The sequence below is a fragment of the Metarhizium acridum genome (genome assembly GCF_019434415.1).
Source record: "Metarhizium acridum strain ARSEF 324 chromosome Unknown scaffold_574, whole genome shotgun sequence".
Lineage (NCBI taxonomy): Eukaryota > Fungi > Ascomycota > Sordariomycetes > Hypocreales > Clavicipitaceae > Metarhizium > Metarhizium acridum.
In genome coordinates, this window is record NW_027094044.1 from 277323 (window position 1) to 294678 (window position 17356).

At 49.8% G+C, this 17356-nt stretch overlaps 5 protein-coding genes across 5 annotated transcripts; 1 reads left to right on the forward strand and 4 right to left on the reverse strand.

The window, feature by feature from the left end:
* Positions 1 to 442: 442 nt before the first annotated feature.
* On the reverse strand, positions 443 to 789 carry J3458_020535 (uncharacterized protein; the record flags this gene model as incomplete). Its single annotated transcript, XM_066122096.1, has 3 exons — positions 443 to 473; positions 530 to 629; positions 681 to 789. 3 exons carry the CDS (start codon positions 787 to 789, stop codon positions 443 to 445), a joined length of 240 nt encoding a protein of 79 aa, XP_065972722.1.
* Positions 790 to 3130: 2341 nt separating this feature from the next.
* On the reverse strand, positions 3131 to 3556 carry J3458_020536 (uncharacterized protein; the record flags this gene model as incomplete). Its single annotated transcript, XM_066122097.1, has 1 exon — positions 3131 to 3556. One exon carries the CDS (start codon positions 3554 to 3556, stop codon positions 3131 to 3133), a length of 426 nt encoding a protein of 141 aa, XP_065972723.1.
* Positions 3557 to 3597: 41 nt separating this feature from the next.
* On the reverse strand, positions 3598 to 4017 carry J3458_020537 (uncharacterized protein; the record flags this gene model as incomplete). The annotated part of the gene is made up of 3 exons (XM_007817656.2): positions 3598 to 3639; positions 3710 to 3795; positions 3858 to 4017. 3 exons carry the CDS (start codon positions 4015 to 4017, stop codon positions 3598 to 3600), a joined length of 288 nt encoding a protein of 95 aa, XP_007815847.2.
* An 8884-nt stretch (positions 4018 to 12901) lies between these two features.
* On the reverse strand, positions 12902 to 13704 carry J3458_020538 (uncharacterized protein). Its single transcript, XM_007817657.2, has one exon. It carries the CDS (start codon positions 13459 to 13461, stop codon positions 13054 to 13056), a length of 408 nt encoding a protein of 135 aa, XP_007815848.1. The 5' UTR covers positions 13462 to 13704; the 3' UTR covers positions 12902 to 13053.
* Positions 13705 to 14725: 1021 nt separating this feature from the next.
* On the forward strand, positions 14726 to 16698 carry J3458_020539 (uncharacterized protein). The gene has a single exon (XM_007817658.2). It carries the CDS (start codon positions 15521 to 15523, stop codon positions 16283 to 16285), a length of 765 nt encoding a protein of 254 aa, XP_007815849.2. The 5' UTR covers positions 14726 to 15520; the 3' UTR covers positions 16286 to 16698.
* The last annotated feature ends 658 nt before the right edge of the window (positions 16699 to 17356 follow it).

A 17356-nucleotide genomic window follows, 5' to 3' on the forward strand; every position in this document is an offset into this window, starting at 1 on the left:
GGGGCCAATACACCAGCGTATACGTAGTTGAACAGATTTCTCTCTGACCATAATTTTTAGCAGAGCAGCGAAACTTGTTCAAAACTTGTCTACAATCAGCGGCGCGAGCCCCGGGCCCAATGACGAGCGCACGATACATCTATGCCTGCACGCGAATCCAGTCGTCAAAAGATTGCAGTAGAGGCACGACAACCACGACGATTTTGCAAAAGGTCAAATTCGTGAAATCATCACTCATCACGTCCAAGCTGTGCTCAAGTGCAAAGTAAGTTACTGATCGCCTCCAACATATTCACGACCCGCGCATTTTTCCCAACACAAGTTGGTGCGGTTAAACTTCTTTTATTCGAAACGGGGTAGGTATAAGTGAAATATAGACTACACGTATCCTAACCATTGACAATCTATTCGTGAATGCAACAGGCGACTGCTGGTGCACTCTCTAGTTGGAGATCTTGGGATTAACCTTGCTTCTACGTTACGCGTCAGCCCACTAGTCTAATCACCGTGGCAGAGTCGAGACACCTACCCAGTGGCCTTCTCGTAGGCGGTCCGACCGGCGTCGGTGATCTTCTCCTGGGTGTTGCGGTCGATGTTGTGGCCGCTCTTGCTAGCAGCCATGCCAAAGGCTATGAGGTGGTTAGCATCTAGGTGTAAAGGAATAGACGTCTGGAAATTACCCTTGTCGACGTAGTCCTGCTGCTCACCACCGTGGCCCTGTGCGGCCTGGTCTTTATTCTCCCCAGAGTTGCCCTTGATGCCCTCGGCAGCCTTCTTGACGAAATCCATGGTGTGTGGTTTGGGTATGTAGAGCTTGACGGCAAGTTGTAAAGTTTGTAGCGAAGAGGAATATTGTGCCAACTGACGACAACTCTGCTGGCAGGAAACGCTTGCATCTTATACTCGCGGCTTTTCTCCTCACAAGTTACAACTAGTGACGTCTTCTGTCCTCCACAACTAGCTCTCCAAGCTGCGTGTTTGCCCAATGGCAGTATCATGATCACCATTCGGCCTTGCAACCGAGCTAACGAATTCTGGTCTGCCGAAACTAAAAGCGAAAACGTCTCCGCTACTATCTAGCAATCAACGAATCAATCCTTGGTGCCGCTCAACTGACATCAAGCCCAGGCCAATGGACGACTACGTCATGTCCCGCATCCCAGCTCACATCGCCGCCACAAGTGGCATTCATTGGAGCGGCGTTGCTAGCATGAAGCCACCAAGGACAAGTGCGTGGCCCCGATCGCCGTCCCGATCTTGGAAGAATGTAAACCCGTTCGCTTATCGAGATCTGTCATGTTATGACGCTCATTTGTGTGGAAGAATGGATGTGGTTGGACGGTACGACCAGCACATCGAGTCCCAAGTTTGGCGAAATGCCACGTGTAGTATGAAACATGCTTGCATTGTCGGAGAGCAAAGCAAAACTACTAACGAGTAACTAGTTCCTGTAACTCTGCTGCGCTCACCACAGGCCTTGCATTTGTGATCATGGCCGCTGGGACCGTACCTTGAGGGCCATTTTTGCTAGAGCCGACCCAGCATACTATTCCACAAATCACTTGTTGACAGGGACTTTTGAAGCATCCTCAAGAGGCTAGGTGTTGATCATTTCCATATTTGACATGGCAGCATGAGTGGTTCCTGATAAGCATAAAGCACCCAATGACTTAAAGGTCCAGTCAAAGCATACCCGGTAGACATGGAAATCTTACCCAACACTGCTGGTTTTGTCATTTGTTTCAATTTTACTTTGACTATCTGTATCTGTGTCGAGTTTGGGGTGACTCAGTTGGCTTGGATGAATGCTCTTTGCATAAAAGCTGCCGCAATTAGCTGTGCGGCTTGCGAGACTATGGAAGTTCCAGTAAGACACGCACACACCATTGGCAGGCGGCTGCTGAGCGGCAAGAAAGTTCTTATGCACATCTCTTACAGTATTATGGCAACAGTCAAAGTGCTACAAGTCGAATTGCACGAATTCGCAAACCTCTCGCTGGACGAAACATCACGTTTGATCGCGCGCGACAACACAGCAGTTCCAAACAATATGAAGACTAAACTAAACGCTTACCGCGTCAGTATACAGCAATTTTACCTGAAATTTAAACCAAAAAAAAAAAATAAATAATAATAGTCCGACCTCTACCTACAGGCTACGGAACTACAAGTCTCTTGTCGATGTAATGCTTATGCCTGGCGCTTGCCTCGACGCCTAGTCATAATCAGTACCATTGTTGATGTATTGCAACCTTTGAAACTAGCTGTAGCAATTAATCGCAATATCTTTGCCAACTTGAGGCAATTGTTCTCAACGTACTACAACTCCATCGCCATCCCTCAGCTGAGACGCTGCCAGGCGAAACGCATCGCCTAGAGCCCGCCAAAAGTCGTCGGCTAAATCCGAAGCCTGACCTAATCAAAGAATGGGCCGCAAATAGTCAAGGGACCCGAAATCTAATCAAGTTTCAAGCTTATAGTATAACTATGAGGCTGGTTCCCTAATGGGTGGAGTTTAAAACCTGAACCAAGAAGGCTTACATGAACAATCAGTGGCCAAGAAATACAACTTCCAAAGTATTTTTGCTTCTCATTATTACTGTGCCATCAGTTTATACGCCATACGTCACGGCGTCCACGACTGTATGGTGAGGCGACGTAAACCTGACCAGTGCCAATAAAGACGCTACCAAGATGCTTGTTTCCGTCATTTGCGGTACGTTGCAGTTCGCTGTAGGCCATTCCACTTGACGTGATTTTATTCCATTCTCCGTCATCAATTTCGAAATCGGTATTATCGGTGCTCGTACCAGCGTGGCCGGCTACGATGCGGGCATGGAGCGAGACAAGGTGCCGGGATGGATGCACTTGGCATCAAACATCGGTGCACATTCGTACACATTCGTACAACGGCACGCAGCCAAGGCTTTCCTGCCTAGAAATAATCAGCCTATGACGAAATAGTGGTCTTTATTAATTACATCAGACTTGGACTGGCTCCGAACAAACGAGCTGTCTCGGGTTGGACAAGCGATTGCGACTTATGGTTTCAAGTCCAGCGCAGCTAAAGCTTGATAACAAGCTATTTGCCTCCTTGTTCTTCAGCGATGGGATGCACGTCCATACCCTCCTACAAGCCGCTGAAGTAGAATTCGTCTGGGCACCAAACTTCCATTCCGACGGAAACCGACTCCAGCATGCCGAATGGGAGACTGACCATTGTAATGCTCAAATGGAAAGATTTGCAGGGGAGTCTTGCGTTACTCTGGGAGCACGAGCGACAAGATGCGTGCGATTGTGTACCTTGTGTATATAACAGGCGACATAGACATGCAGGTCCGCTGTGATATCGCCTCCAATCATGTACAAGTTTATGTATATTCAGAGAATGGGAAAAAGCTTTTGCCTCTTCAATGTCGGCGTAATTCGATACAAGAAGTAGCAAGTTTTGTAATCGAAGCAAAGTATCTACCATGTTCCCAATCTTGGAATACAAGCAACCATCCTTGGTCTTCAAGGCTCTAGTTCCAAACTCGAGACCAAGATTGTAAGCCATCTGACTGGCTATAGTACTCGATCCGAAGGGGACGCAGTCTCCTAAGCGCCTACAGGCCCGTTGCACAAAAGGTCTTGGCCAGCCTGTTTATGGTGGTGTCAGTACTGAAGCCATGGTTTTGAATAGGCTCACTGGGCCGAGTTCCAAACGTACAACAGGTAGGACGCAGCAGGCAGCTTTTTGTCCGGACTTTGCGCAGATATCCCGGAAGTTTCGGCCATCATTAGGGGTCTCGGTAGCTGTTCTTGGAGTTAGCATGTGTAAACTGTTCAAGGGTACGCTTCAAGGCGTCAATACTCACGGGAAGCGCAGTCAAGGCCGATAACACCGAGAACAAGAGTCGAGCAGCACTGGGGATTGCTGTAAAGACCAGAGGGACAAATGGGACTGCCGCCGGTGTTGGAAGTGGGAACAGCAATGGCAGCACCCGCAAGGAGAGCGGCAACAGCGAGGAACTGCATATTGAATTGTGGTAGATTCAAGGTTTGCAACAGTAAAGGAAGTTGGGTGTTGAGATGGATGTGAATCGGAGCCGCTGCAACAAGGTAGGAACCAAGATTGGGACCTCTTGGGAGGAATGCTAGATATTTATACTTGTTGACCACGTCCTGTGTGTATTTGAAAGTTTGGCTCTAAAACGATAGCCTCATTCCTTCTCGGACTTTGCGGTGTATCTCAAGAGAGCAGAATCAAGATGCAACTCTCTCTGCCGAGACTCTAGCCAATGACTTGCATCCATGTCGCCAGCCCGCACACGGGCTACATGAGGCTAGCCCCGAAGTTGCAGGCATACGATCAAAGCGATCAATAAATAAAGACGTTTGGATGCTTGGCCTTTACATCCTTGTAGCCGCTCAGGCCAGTCCATGCAAGAGCAGGAGGGGGTGTTGGCGTACACATAGAGCACTCTGTAGGGTCTCTGTCACCGGCCCAATGGATACAAGCAATTCCTTGATGGGGATGTGACCTCCATCATCCTGCTTTCCAAATTAGTTGGGGGTTGCCTAAAGCATATCCTGTTCGTAAAGATGACCAAATAAAGTGAGACACGCAGGTTCTCTCAGGTAGCTTCCTATCTCTTCGTTTTCTTGCTACCTTCACTTTTGCTCGCTGGACATGGAACTACTGGCTTATACCAAGCTTCTTTCAATATATTTTACCATGTGCAGGACAATAAACTCAAGACAAAGCTGGAAGATCATGGAGAGCAACTATGTACCACAAGGCATTGGCGAAATAGCCGTAGTGATTGTTATTAGTGATAACGAATGACGTGTCATGCCGCCCCTATGAGCATGGGTCATAAGGCCTTCAAGGTGGCAGACTCATGGCTATGCATAATGTAACATGCAGCCACCTGAAAGACAATGTAGTGGCCCGATTATCTGGTAGAAATACAGGGGAATGGAGAGGCTATTCTCACCCACACTCCGTCTACAACACAAGTAGCACCTCTGTCAGGCACAATGCTATCAAATCAGCCCAAACTCCGAATAGCCAGTCTGTCAGTGACAGACCACTTCTCGAATGTCTTCGCCCGGGTCAAGGTCCCCAGCTAATCTGAAACTGCGTCACAGTATATTGCATCTATATGAGCAAGTCTAAAACCATTGTGTTGGCAAACTTGCCACTTGGAATGGATGCTCAGCTGCCACTTGAATGGCTTCAACTAGACCCGAAATAGGTCTATCCCATGTATAGTCGACGCAAGCAGAGATGTACCGTTGCTTGCAAGGTACATCTGCTATAATGAACTATTGGCCCCGTATAGGAAATCATGCTAGTTAACTGCCTAACTAGGCAACACTCCTCTCGAACTTGTTCTGGATACTGAACGAGGACCAAACGTGGACTGCATCGTCGTTGAAGCTGTGTCGATCACTTTCCAACGCCACGGCGAAGCTCTTCCCGATATCTCCCGTCCCCTAAGAAGATAAACGGGGATTTAGTTGAGACCTCACACCGCAATGGTTCGTCGCGGAATCGGAAATCACTATACTGCTTTCCGCTCGTCCAAAATACGGGTAACAGAATATACCCCGAACCTGCTCCGCCTCGTTGCATTATATTGTCTCTCCTTTAAATCGTTGATGACGGGAGTGGATTCCTGTCAACAGGATCTAAAGAATTTAGCATGGGGAACCCTGGCGTCTTACGACCCCAACATGCATGTGTTCATACAGCCAGTACAACTCTTCATAACTTTTCACACCAGGGGTGCCTAATTTTAGCGGTATGATGGTAGTATTGCCACCGGCTGGACCTACACGTGTGCAAGGATATTGAAGCTGAACTCGTATTAGGCCGCATGAAGGTATGGGACGAAGGCTAGCCTGGAAAGAACCAAATCACCCCACGGCCAACTATATGCTTGCCCAATAGGAACTTCATCAAAACTACTCCGTATAGCGCCCACGGCAACCCGATTCATGTATACTGCCCTGTACATGTCAAATGCGGCAGAGTAGCACGCGTACTATTTCACCTCTCTGTCACGCCGGCCCTCTCCGATATGAAGTCTCCGTGTCGGGCTCGGCGTCCGACGGAGGAGCTTGTCGTTGCCACCCAACGGCCAGAAGCTGGGCTGTTGTTGTGATTTCGCATTGTGTCTTTGCCGTGATTACAAAGCGCAAGTCTCCATCGCCCCAAGACATCTTGCACCGTTGATGCCTTCATACAGGGGCTAGAATACGATCCACGTGGACAGAGCTGTATCAGTTTCAGTTTGCAGCAAAAGAGACAGATGGATGACAAGTGGGCTCCAATAGCGGCGACATTATCCGCCTGCGGAGCCAAAAACATCCAGACGCCGACTTCTATCTGCCATGGCGTACCACTGGCGGAGCATGGTTCGGCATTTATTGACGTTGCCACAGATAACCGCTCTCCCCTGCCCGGCCGCGGGAAATTCGGGAGCAAGGGCCAGGGTATACGGTTAAAGGTGGCGTTGCAGTGGACGGGCAACGAGTTAAAAAGACATCCATGGCTGTCGGAGTACCGGGAGGATGCAAAGGATCTTGTCTACTTGCTTACTTGTGGATATGGATAGACGTGACCCGATGAATGGGGTTGGCAAATGACACTTCACCGCTGTCAAAGCATGGCCGGGATCGATCATTTACAAGCACCCGAATCTAAACAAAACATCAACAGAGCAGAGCCGGGGTTTCCTTCCAATCCTGCGTCCAGAACGCCTCCAGGCCCAGCAGCGCTGCCAAGGTTGGTGCAAATAGGACAATTCAAGAGAAATACCGGTAAAAGTTGATTCGGATGTGTCATGGCCAACCAAGATTCCTGCATATCAACAAGGACCAGATGCCGCGCAAGGGCAACGTAGCGATACCAGCTTCATGCAAACGAGGGAATTCACTCGCAAGAAAATAATTGCTGCAGGGGACAGCATATGGTCCGCCGATTCGTTCGGCAGTTTTTTTTTAAATCTACGTGTAGTTATTCTGCCATTGCCTCTTGTGAATAAACTTGCAGCTTTCACCATTAGTATTCGTTGTCCTTCGAGTCCCGCGCTGGGCGAAGCTCTAGAGACCATGTAGAATCCCAAATTGGCAGTTATGACAAGTTGAAGAGCCGCCTTTTCCCGCCATTCAACTCCTCCAACAACGTGCGTTGTCAGCTTGTGTCTTACATAGGCAAGTCAATGTGGCGCCTTGAGGCATGTCCGTGGGAGCCGGTGCCTGACAGGCCGTTGTGTGAAACCACACAGCAACATGCAAAGACGGCTATGCCGACAAGGGATAGTCAAAGCAGCTATCGAAACAGGAAGACGTTAGTGATGGAGTCACCCGCCGAAATTCTATGTACGATTTGGTTGCCGCAAAAAGGCCCCGGCATAAAGCTAATGAGCTTGTGGTCAGGCATCATCAAACAGTGGTCATAAATCGGGCAACAGTCGAAGTAGCCACACCCCCAAGCAAGATGACATGCATATACGGAATGTAGGAAACGGGATACGCGGACTATGCTTGATCGCAGTCCGTAAGCCAAGCGACGTTACACAACAGGCACATGGCCAGCGCCGCGATAGGTTCTCCTGTGTTGTTTCCCCAAGGAGCAAAGTGTACACACAGCCGCAGCATTGAGCCAAGGAACTCGCTTCACTTTGACGTCGATTCTCTATGGATTCCCCGGGCCCCTTGTCTAGCCACCGAAGGAGAATCGGCTGGTCGGCTGTACCGCTACGTCTTCGCAATGTCTGGTGTCACTCGCAAACCGTCGTGCGAACTTGAATGGAAGCGCATCGACAGGCTACTCACCTCGCCGGTGTGCAATTGATTTCCGCCTATCGGGGCTAGCAGCCGAGTGAAGGAGAGTGTACGTCAGCCCCTTACACATATTGTACCGGCTGCCAAGGAGACGAAGACGCTTCTGTCAGCAAGGCCAAGTGATCAGTCATAATGGTACAAAGAGACTCGAGCCACTGTACATATCATCCGATGCAGTGTTCTGTAGCAAGGGGCTCCAAACAGCACAAGCTGTTGGAAATCATCCGACCTTCTACAGCCCCGGCGGCGATAGTTCGCCAAACTGCCTCGAACCTGCGTGGCGCGTTGGACAAAGCAAAACTAGGTCGAATGACTTGCATGCAGCGGCCCATCTGCCCTGACAAGGTTGTATTTTGATGGTGTGGTGAACTGGTGGAGCAGAGCGGCCGGAGAACGACGACGTTGAGTAAGACCAAGGTTACATTACAGCCTGCGGGCGAGAGAAGTCGAAGTGGCAAAGATGAAGTTGCCATTTCAGCTAGAACTAGGTGGACTTTTGATGATATCACATCACGGGTAGCCGTACATATGGCGGCTTGTGTTGTGTGGAACAGCCTCAGTTAAGTCAAGATAGCTGCTGTCCAATTCGAATCAGTTTCAACTCCCTTGTGCTTACATGGGCTATTGGATGTAGCCACCTTGGAGGCATGTGTTGCCCAATTTTACATGACAAAGATCCCATTAAGTGATATTTTCAACAAGGTGTGTCCCATTCCAAGGCTGATACGTTCGATATTTAGTAAATGTAACATATAGCGCCTTCAAAGTCCCAACTTGGAAGTTGCCATTACTGTTACGAAAATAGTATTCCTTGACGTCATACGTGCGACTAAACTCATCCTCAACGCTCTCAAGATGGTAGGCATCGGCAACGAGCTGAGCGCTGCTGCCCATAAACTTGTAGCTTTCCGCCCAACATGCCTGTTCTTTAACCTAGTCTGGAAGGCAGACACCAAATTTAGCTCCTCTGATTGCGAAAATAGACGGGCGCTATTTACTCCTGCATATTGCTCGGGTGTAGCGACGTGATGCTCGTTCAACTGCCTCACAATGTCATTCTTTTCTACAACCTCCGCCAAGTTGCCCATAACCCTACGCCTAGAAACGGTACTTGAAGGGCCTCTCGTAAAACTCCAGTACAAACGGTCTTTTCCATGGCTTCCTTGGCATCAATGTGGCTGACGAGTCAGAGCAGCGAGCATAGCAGACACTGACAGCGCACATGCTACCACACAGATCTGGGACATCTGATGCTGCGTTGGATGCGAGACGAATCGTGGTCTCTACCAAATCCTTGTGGCAACTGTCCACTGCAAACGTGTATCATCTGATCGACTTGCGTCCATCACTCAACCTCAAATTTAGGGTCCGATTAACAAGCACCCTCTCTGAGTTATCAAGCACCCCCATTGTGGCTTGCTGTGGCTGGGACACCCGATACCGGGCCCCCATAGATTTTTGTATGGGGATAACGTAAAGGTTGTCTGTACGGTCGCGCCTTTATAAAAAATCGCTCAAATTAATCTATTTAAATGAAGCTATTCCGGGATAATTATTGTCTGCACCGGCTGTCGCATAATATCATCCATCGCGGCTGCCTGCTGTGTCATTTCTTCAAAGACCTGATCCATTTGACCTTCAAATTCAGGCGTAATATTATCATCCCAAATAAACGAGGTATCCTGACTGCCCCATTGTGACTCTGTAAAAGGACGTTGTGAGGCTTTTAGCGATGAATTTTGTGGTGTTGAAGCCTTATTTCCGTCATTTTCATCAATATCGTCACAGTCTTCAATTGCGGCTGCAATACGCATATAAGCTCGAGGGCCCTCGGTGCCCGGCTCGTATGAATCGTCTTGATCAACAGCTCTAAGGCCAATAGCTGTTGAAGTTGATCGTGATACTTCAATGATGTGTGGCGTTATTTGTGGCCTGTTATTTTGGTGTTGTGGTGTTGTGGTGTGGTGGGTGTGTGGTGTGTGGTGCGCTGCAAGCGGCGTTAGTGGTGACTGTGAGGCCGGCCTGTCCAAATTGCCTTACTAATTACTAGTAAATTCCGACACCGGCACCTGAAGGGGCCCAGCCACAATGGGGGTGCTTGATAACTCAGAGAGGGTGCTTGTTAACTAGGGCCCAAATTTAGGTGCATAAAGGCAAGCGAGTGCGCCACGAATGTTTCGTTAGTAACACAACGGTCTTGAGACCGATGAGCATGGCAACGTCCCCGGCGACACCAGGAGGCGTTGGCCGACTGGTTGTAATCGCGATACCAGAGGTAAACAGAAATGGCATCACGGCCATTTCAACGAGACTCTACCCAATCAAAAGCATATAGTATGCATTAGTTCCACCCTAGCATGTGTTGATGACGACAACATTCATGCTAGTGTTTCCCTGAGACTCAACGAGCCGCGTGAGGACAGTCCTGACTGGCTTTGCCTTGTCAATCATGGATTCCGTACTCACCTGTAATCGTCAAATTGGTTAGAGGTTAATACCACTTCCCTTGAAGGAACAAAACAGCTGTTAGGTGGAATGGTCATACATCTGGAGAACATGTCAGATGGATACACTTTGCCAACGGATATCTGTGAGAGGTGCATGCCTTCGCGGTCGGTGAAGTCGATCATACCAGTCTGTCCAAACTAACAGCATACTTTCTGGTAGAAGCGTCCTGATGCTTGTTGAAAAGGGCTTGATGCCAAACTCTAAATTGATATCAAGACATGTGCAAATAGCCTGCGCAGAAACTTGTAGTTGCATGACTCGAACTCCGGCATTTTGAAAGTAGGTCATCATGGTACTTGTTTATCTGCATTTTTATATGCAACGAACATGTTGATAAGAATACAGAGAAGAAAACGAGTTGCAATGGAAATATGTGTTCAAGTTTGAGACTTACACTCAGCATGTACACCACTTGGACCAACTCAAGGAGTAAGTCAGTAGGCCCAGTCTCCCATACATACCCATTGGGAATATCAAGCACACGTCAACAACAGCCATCGACCTGACAGAGGTCATGAATGTGGCCTACCCCACTAACGAGGGAAGCTCACGATGCAGGAGCACTATGCTCTGCATCATGCTGCGCCACGCAGCGCAGGGTGACTGGCAGGCAACAGACGAGCCGCAGCGGATGCAACTGTCACTGATTTGCAAGAGCTTAGGGAACAAAACTTGCATATCCGTCTACGGGGTAACATTCTGCGTCTGTCTAGTCTGTTGGTTGTGTTGGTTCTCGGATGTTTACTGCGAGCTAATGTGCCTTCGTTCTTGAACCAATTGGTCAACAACCGGCTGCTGCCCAAGTTGCCTCTCCACTTCGCTATTGAGAGCACACCTGACAACAATCATCGAAATTCAGCTCCCATTTTAGGCTGACTTTGAGTCCCCAAATGCCTACACGGAGTGATGAGAAGCCGGCGAGGCCCCCAAAGCTCTCTGGGGCTCGGGCAAAGACAGACTATGAGGACGGCTCTACTATGAGGTGTGTCATGGCGACGATTCTGAGCTGGAGAAACTTGGTTATTATCGAGCAGGAGGCTATCACCTGATTAGTCTTGGAGATGGGCTTCATGGCAGCCGATATCGGGTTATTCACGAGCTAGGCCATGGTGGCTCCTCGATCGTATAGCTCTGCCGTGACTAATGCGAGAACACACTGATGTACGTTGCGATAAAGGCCTTCGTCGCCAGGATAAAGGAAGGCGAACGCCGCGAACTACTTGCCGTATGACTCAAAAACGCATCTCTGCCTAGTCTACCCCGTACTTCGGTTGAGGGTAAACTAAGCAGCCTTGACCTGATGACATTCGTTGCAAAATATCTGGCAGCGTTGTTGAAGCTCTAGCCGTCCTACACGGTCGTGGCATCTGCCGTGCAGGTGGGTTTTGTTAGCATTCGCCTTTCCAGTTTGCTAACTTGACAAGATTTTCGCCCGACAAACATCGTTTTGGCACTGCAGAGTCTCGAAGGTCTACAAAAGGAACAAGTGTCAGCGCAACTCGGAGGGTCCGTTGAAAAAAGCACTGAATCTGAGAGGATCTCTCCCGATCCCCAAAATTCCGCAAGATGGGGAAGGCTACGAGGACGAGAGGCATCCACCAAGTTGGAATGTTCTCAACCCGGAAGCGAAGGCTGATAAGGAAGGCGCTCGCTAAATCCGCAACAAGACTTTTGGTGAGGTGATCACGGCGGAACAGGAGCAGTGGGAGGATATAGTAGCCGGCCTGCTTAAGGACCAACCGGATCGAAGGTCAAAGGTGCAAGACCTGCTGAATGACGAGTGGCTTAGCCAAAGTTAACAAAGTGAAGATCAGATACAGACACTGCGCCGAAGCAGCACTAGTATAGAATACTTGCTGGAGCTTCGCCGGCCGCATCTGAGCTCGACATGAGGCTTTTCCCCCGAGTCAGAATGGTGTCAGAATCAGCTGGATACCGATCAAGCACGCGAATAACAAATATGGTTGGATGCATATAGAATATGAAGTAGTCGCAGAGCTTATACATACAGGAACAGACTTTGATGGTAATCTTCCACTATGTAGTCCAGAATATTGTTGTGTTGTGCTGAAGTTTTGACAAAGGGCGTTGTTTGTTGCGAGTTCTTCTTTGTCAAGCTACGACTCTTAGTAATGAGGCATTGCACAAAGGATCAGGGACAACAGCCCTTTTTGCCCTCGTTAAGACGGGATAGATCACGCATTATATTCGGGAAGCATATGAAACCCATTGACGGAACTGGCGAAGCAGTTCATCTGGTCAAGAAGGGGTTTAAATTGACGAAACTGCAATTTCCACAAGCTTTGATGGAATTGTTAGCTCTTGCGGCATTACTTTGACACGGAGGGACTGATGAGAGTGGTCCAAGCTAGGAGGAATGCTAAGAGCGTCTTGGACAAGGTTGGGTGCTTGTCAGGGCATCAATGCTGGGAACGAGAATTGAAAGGGTTGTCAGCTCGAGCCGCGTAGTAGTGAGAGATGAGAGGACAATAAGAGACAACAAAATTTGGCCCAACACAATACTGCATTTAGCAAAAAGAGAGCATCGCAGTGATTGGTATTGATCTTGAGTGCAGACGCTACTAGTTTCTCACGCCCGTGACAACTTCTCTGGCGGAAAAGTCGCTATTGTCCTCGCAACATCCATCACCGTGCATTTCAGGAGAAATCACAGCCCGCGTCCCAATCTCCTGTTCCCTCCGTAACACTTCAATACCGCTTGCTCGTACCAGCGTTCTTTGGTGCACTGCCGCCACCGCTCTTCCCCCCTTTCCCGATCTCCTTGCCTGCGCCCGTCGCGTGCCCAGATCTCTCATCTCCCTGAGGCTTACTCAGGTCCTGGTTGGCACCGCTTGCTTCCAGCGGATCGCCACCCTCTTCCTTGGTAGCCGTCGCACGCTCGCCCTCTGGCGAAGTTATTCCTCGGCCAAACGCGGCCTTTGGAGCACCAGCAACATCATCATCTCTGCCGGACTTCGTAGCTTCCGCCGACCGTGGATTCAGCGACTTTCTATCTTGTGAGTCCTTGTATGGGGAGTGAGAAATGGGGGTTGTGTGATATGCTTTGGTAACGAATAGTCGCGGCAAGCGGGCGGCCTGTGCTGGTCGTAAACCCATGGTGGGATCGTAATTGAGGTTTTATTGTGAGGTAGAGGTGAGTCTTATTCAAACTATTGAGACGACGACCTGGTTATTGCCTGTGGCGTGTTTCTTCGCGGCGCACATTTGCGGAGTGGTCATGACGTTGACCATTCCTGGGGGAGGCGTGAGCCTGACGTCAGACAACATGGGTCATCAACAATCCGCTCCAGTGCTGTACTATGTAATATTGAGGAGCATAGATGTCAAGCTGCAGGTACGTGTACGCGTCCCGCCTCTCCATCTCCATGTCGGATCCAAGACGTGCCGTTGCATCGATCTTGTCGCAGCCCTTCTGCCCAGGAGCATCGACAGTGTCAATTTCGATTAGTCCACGACGACAGAGTCCACACAAGATCGGGATCCAATCCAGTTACTCCGTACATCTGCGCGGTACCCACCTGGGTAGGTTGCTATACAATGGCATATACTCTACAATCTACTATCCGTATCCAAGACGACAATCACGTCAATTGACACATCAATTGATGGCTTCGGCTACCACCGTCAACTCGAACTAGTGGACCGGTCGTCCTGGACCGAGCGCCCGGGACCCGTAACATGGTATCGCAATTGGACCCTGAGCTACTCCGTGCTTCATCATTGGCTGGGATCGATGCTTTTCATGCTCCTGGGATCGACACACCAGGTGTTTGGGTCCAATCTGTGACACGGATGACTCGCATATGGGGTATAATAATCACGCGGCCTATTTCAAAGCATAGCGTGGACTAAGTATTTGGCCAGGGGCACAGATTCCAGTCTCGCCGACTAATACAATCCCGACAACTACAGGATGGGCCCCGGGAAGCCCCAAGGCGTCAATATACACAATTCGACTCCATACTTCTCATTCGGGCTATCTGGGCAAGGGCGAACGGTTCTACTAGCCAATCTCAATGTTCATAGACCTCAACACGCCATGCGGCGTCCATTCTACCAAGTGGCACAAAGAAGCAGCTCGCCATGTGAGGAGATTCCCACCAATAAGTCGATAATTTTAGCATCCTTCTTTGCAACTCACCACAGAGTATCCCTTTTATTCACCAACTTTTGCTTTCACATGTCCAGTGCCATGGAACGCCCTTGGCACTTATAGTCGGACGTCGAGGGACGGCGCAAAGGCACGCCTGGTATTCGAGCGCGGACCCACCTTCCCGATTTGGTAATGAATACAGCTTCAATAACTTCAGGCACAAACACGACTACACCTCAGCAGCGCTCAATAGCACGCCAAGCGGAGTGGCTGAGTAGAGACCAGTCGCGCCAGGAGTCTGTGCCTGTGGAATCCAGGGCCGTTATTGTACAGCTTCGGGGTTTCCGTCTCAATGAGGCAAGCTTCTCCAATATAGCGTACGCCTCCCCCAAGCATGCCGGCCGTCCCCAGTTCAACTCCCAGTTACGATGCGGCATCTCGCCTCCACACAGCTACCGCAAGCGGAAGGGGACTCAATAGCTGAGAGAGTGCCAAACGTTGTCGTGGCTTTATTCTGCTGATAATTGACCCCGCCACCCGCGTGAGTAGTCGGCCATGCGGCCTCCCGCAAAGTTCGCTTCATTATCCATGGACGCATGGGCTTCCGCGCCTTTTACCACAAATGGAGACATTACCTCATAAAATGGCTTACGAGAAAGAACCTAGAGGATCTAGTTGATTTGCTAGCGCCGGAGGCGTTGAGTAATGGAGGATGCAGCTGGCATCACAATGGAGCGCCAAATGTTGATGCGAATTCTATTGACTGTCGTCTTCAATAGTCAACTAGATTCACTGAGGGCTCACATGGCGACAGTGTGACCAAAGCTCCCTCACGTCGGACTCTATATGTACCTGTTTTGTTCGGTCTCAGTCATTGTTTGCCAAAAGGGGATAAAATCAGCATCATTGCCATCGTCGTGCATGGTCTTTGCTCGTTCATCTGCTTCAAGACAATTCGCACCCGAGGACTGTCGTGTTGAACCGGTCAGTCCGAGACTTTGAAATAGCAGTTTCAATTTCCCTCCTCTCTCACATCCTCCTCTTTCTTCCCGGAGAGGCACCATGCACATTACGTCGGTAGTCCTCGCCCTGGCGGCCGCAGGCGCTTACGCCGCTCCAGCACCTGCTGCAGAGGCTTCTCCTTGGTGCTGGCAGCCTGGCCAACCTTGCTGGAAGGTCAAAAGAGTTGCCGAAGCCTTCTCGGAGTCGATACAGTCTTCCGGCGCACTCAAAGAACGCACCCCCGAAGCCGAATACAGCAACTCTCCTGGCGGAGCCGCGTATAAGATCAAGAGATCCCTAAATGAGCTCGCCCACGTTGCCTCATTGACTGCCCGCGAGCCTGCCGAATACTACCGCGACTTGGGGCTCGAGACTAGGTTCGCCGCTGACGAAGGACTCGACAAGAGAGAGGCTGTCGCGGAGCCATGGTGCTGGCGGCCTGGTCAGCCTTGCTGGAAGAGAGACGCCAGCAACGACCCAGTTCCCATGAAAGACAAGCGTTGGTGCTACCGGCCTGGGCAACCCTGCTGGAAGGCCAAGAGAGCTGCTGAAGCCGTCATCAGCGAAATTCGTGACATCTCAAAGAGGGACGAGGGGGGCGACGCTCCCTTCAACCCCGGCAACCAAGGCGGCCACTTCCCTGACGTCTGCAACGGTCCCAATATCTTGTGCTGGAAGAAGAAGCGTGAGGCGAGCCCTGAAGCCAGCCCTGACGCCAACGCCGAGCCTTGGTGCTGGAGGCCAGGTCAGCCATGCTGGAAAGCCAAGCGTGATCTTCACGCTCTTCATTTTGCCGCCCGCAACGTTGTAGAATCTCTTGAATGAAGAGTCGAGGCACATCAAGGGGCTCTTTGGGACGAAATTCTAAGTATTGTATTAGTCATATCTTCATTTTACGCGGACCTGGGTGGATCAGCCGTCGATTTGTTTTACTAATGTCAATGGCGTGGCCTTTTTCTTTTTCTTTTTGGGTATGGGCAACGATGGGGAAATGAAACAGAGAAAACATGCGGGGCATGGGAAACGCCTGGACGAGGATATCCAAATGAGTTTATGTTGTTTCTTTCGTTTCTCCCGCCGTGCTGAAGAGAAGTATTCAAGCACGAGCGTTCTTTTAATGCCACAAACAACGCAGGACGGAAGCCTGTCGTTTGATGATCGTTGTGTGCACACACAGAGCAGCCAACCATGTTCGCCGTGCAGATTCAATGGCAGGGAATATGGACACTGCGCTCAGCCATGTATACTGTCCGATATAACATCCCAACGAAAATACCGTTTGGTACAAAACTTCTTCCATGGTGCAATTCGTGAGACCATCTGGCTAAGATGTGAAGTCTTGCAATTGGTCATGTGACTAACGGCCTCGTGCAGCGTTGGTTGCTTCAATCAATGAATCATCGGAAGACAAGTCCAGCCAACTGATAGGAAGATACATTTAATAATCTACGCGACGATAAGCAAAAGACGACCAGTCGGCAAGAAAAGTACATTCACCACAAAACGTAGTAGAGGTCTTCCAGGTAAGTCCTCTAGTAGCTAATGGCACCAATGGCTAATTCCCCAAACTATTCTCCATACACAGCAGGGATTTTTGGTGACTGGAGTTTTCTCTCTTGTCTTTTAGGACGTTGGCATATCAAGATACCCGTCGGTCTCGGTAATCGAGCGAAGCATCCGGAAACCTGGCGTCGACATGGGCATGTACGTTCAATCATTGCGATCCTCCCCATTTGGCTACTGCCAGGAAAGCACCGCACCCAAGATTGTTCGATTTCATCTCCGTTTCTGTTCCTCAGTCACCGGCAGTCTTGGGCGCAGGCTGTAGAAGCACACCTCGGACCAGTATGTCGCGAGAAACTTGAACGTGTTTTTTGCGTTGTTCATTTTTGAATG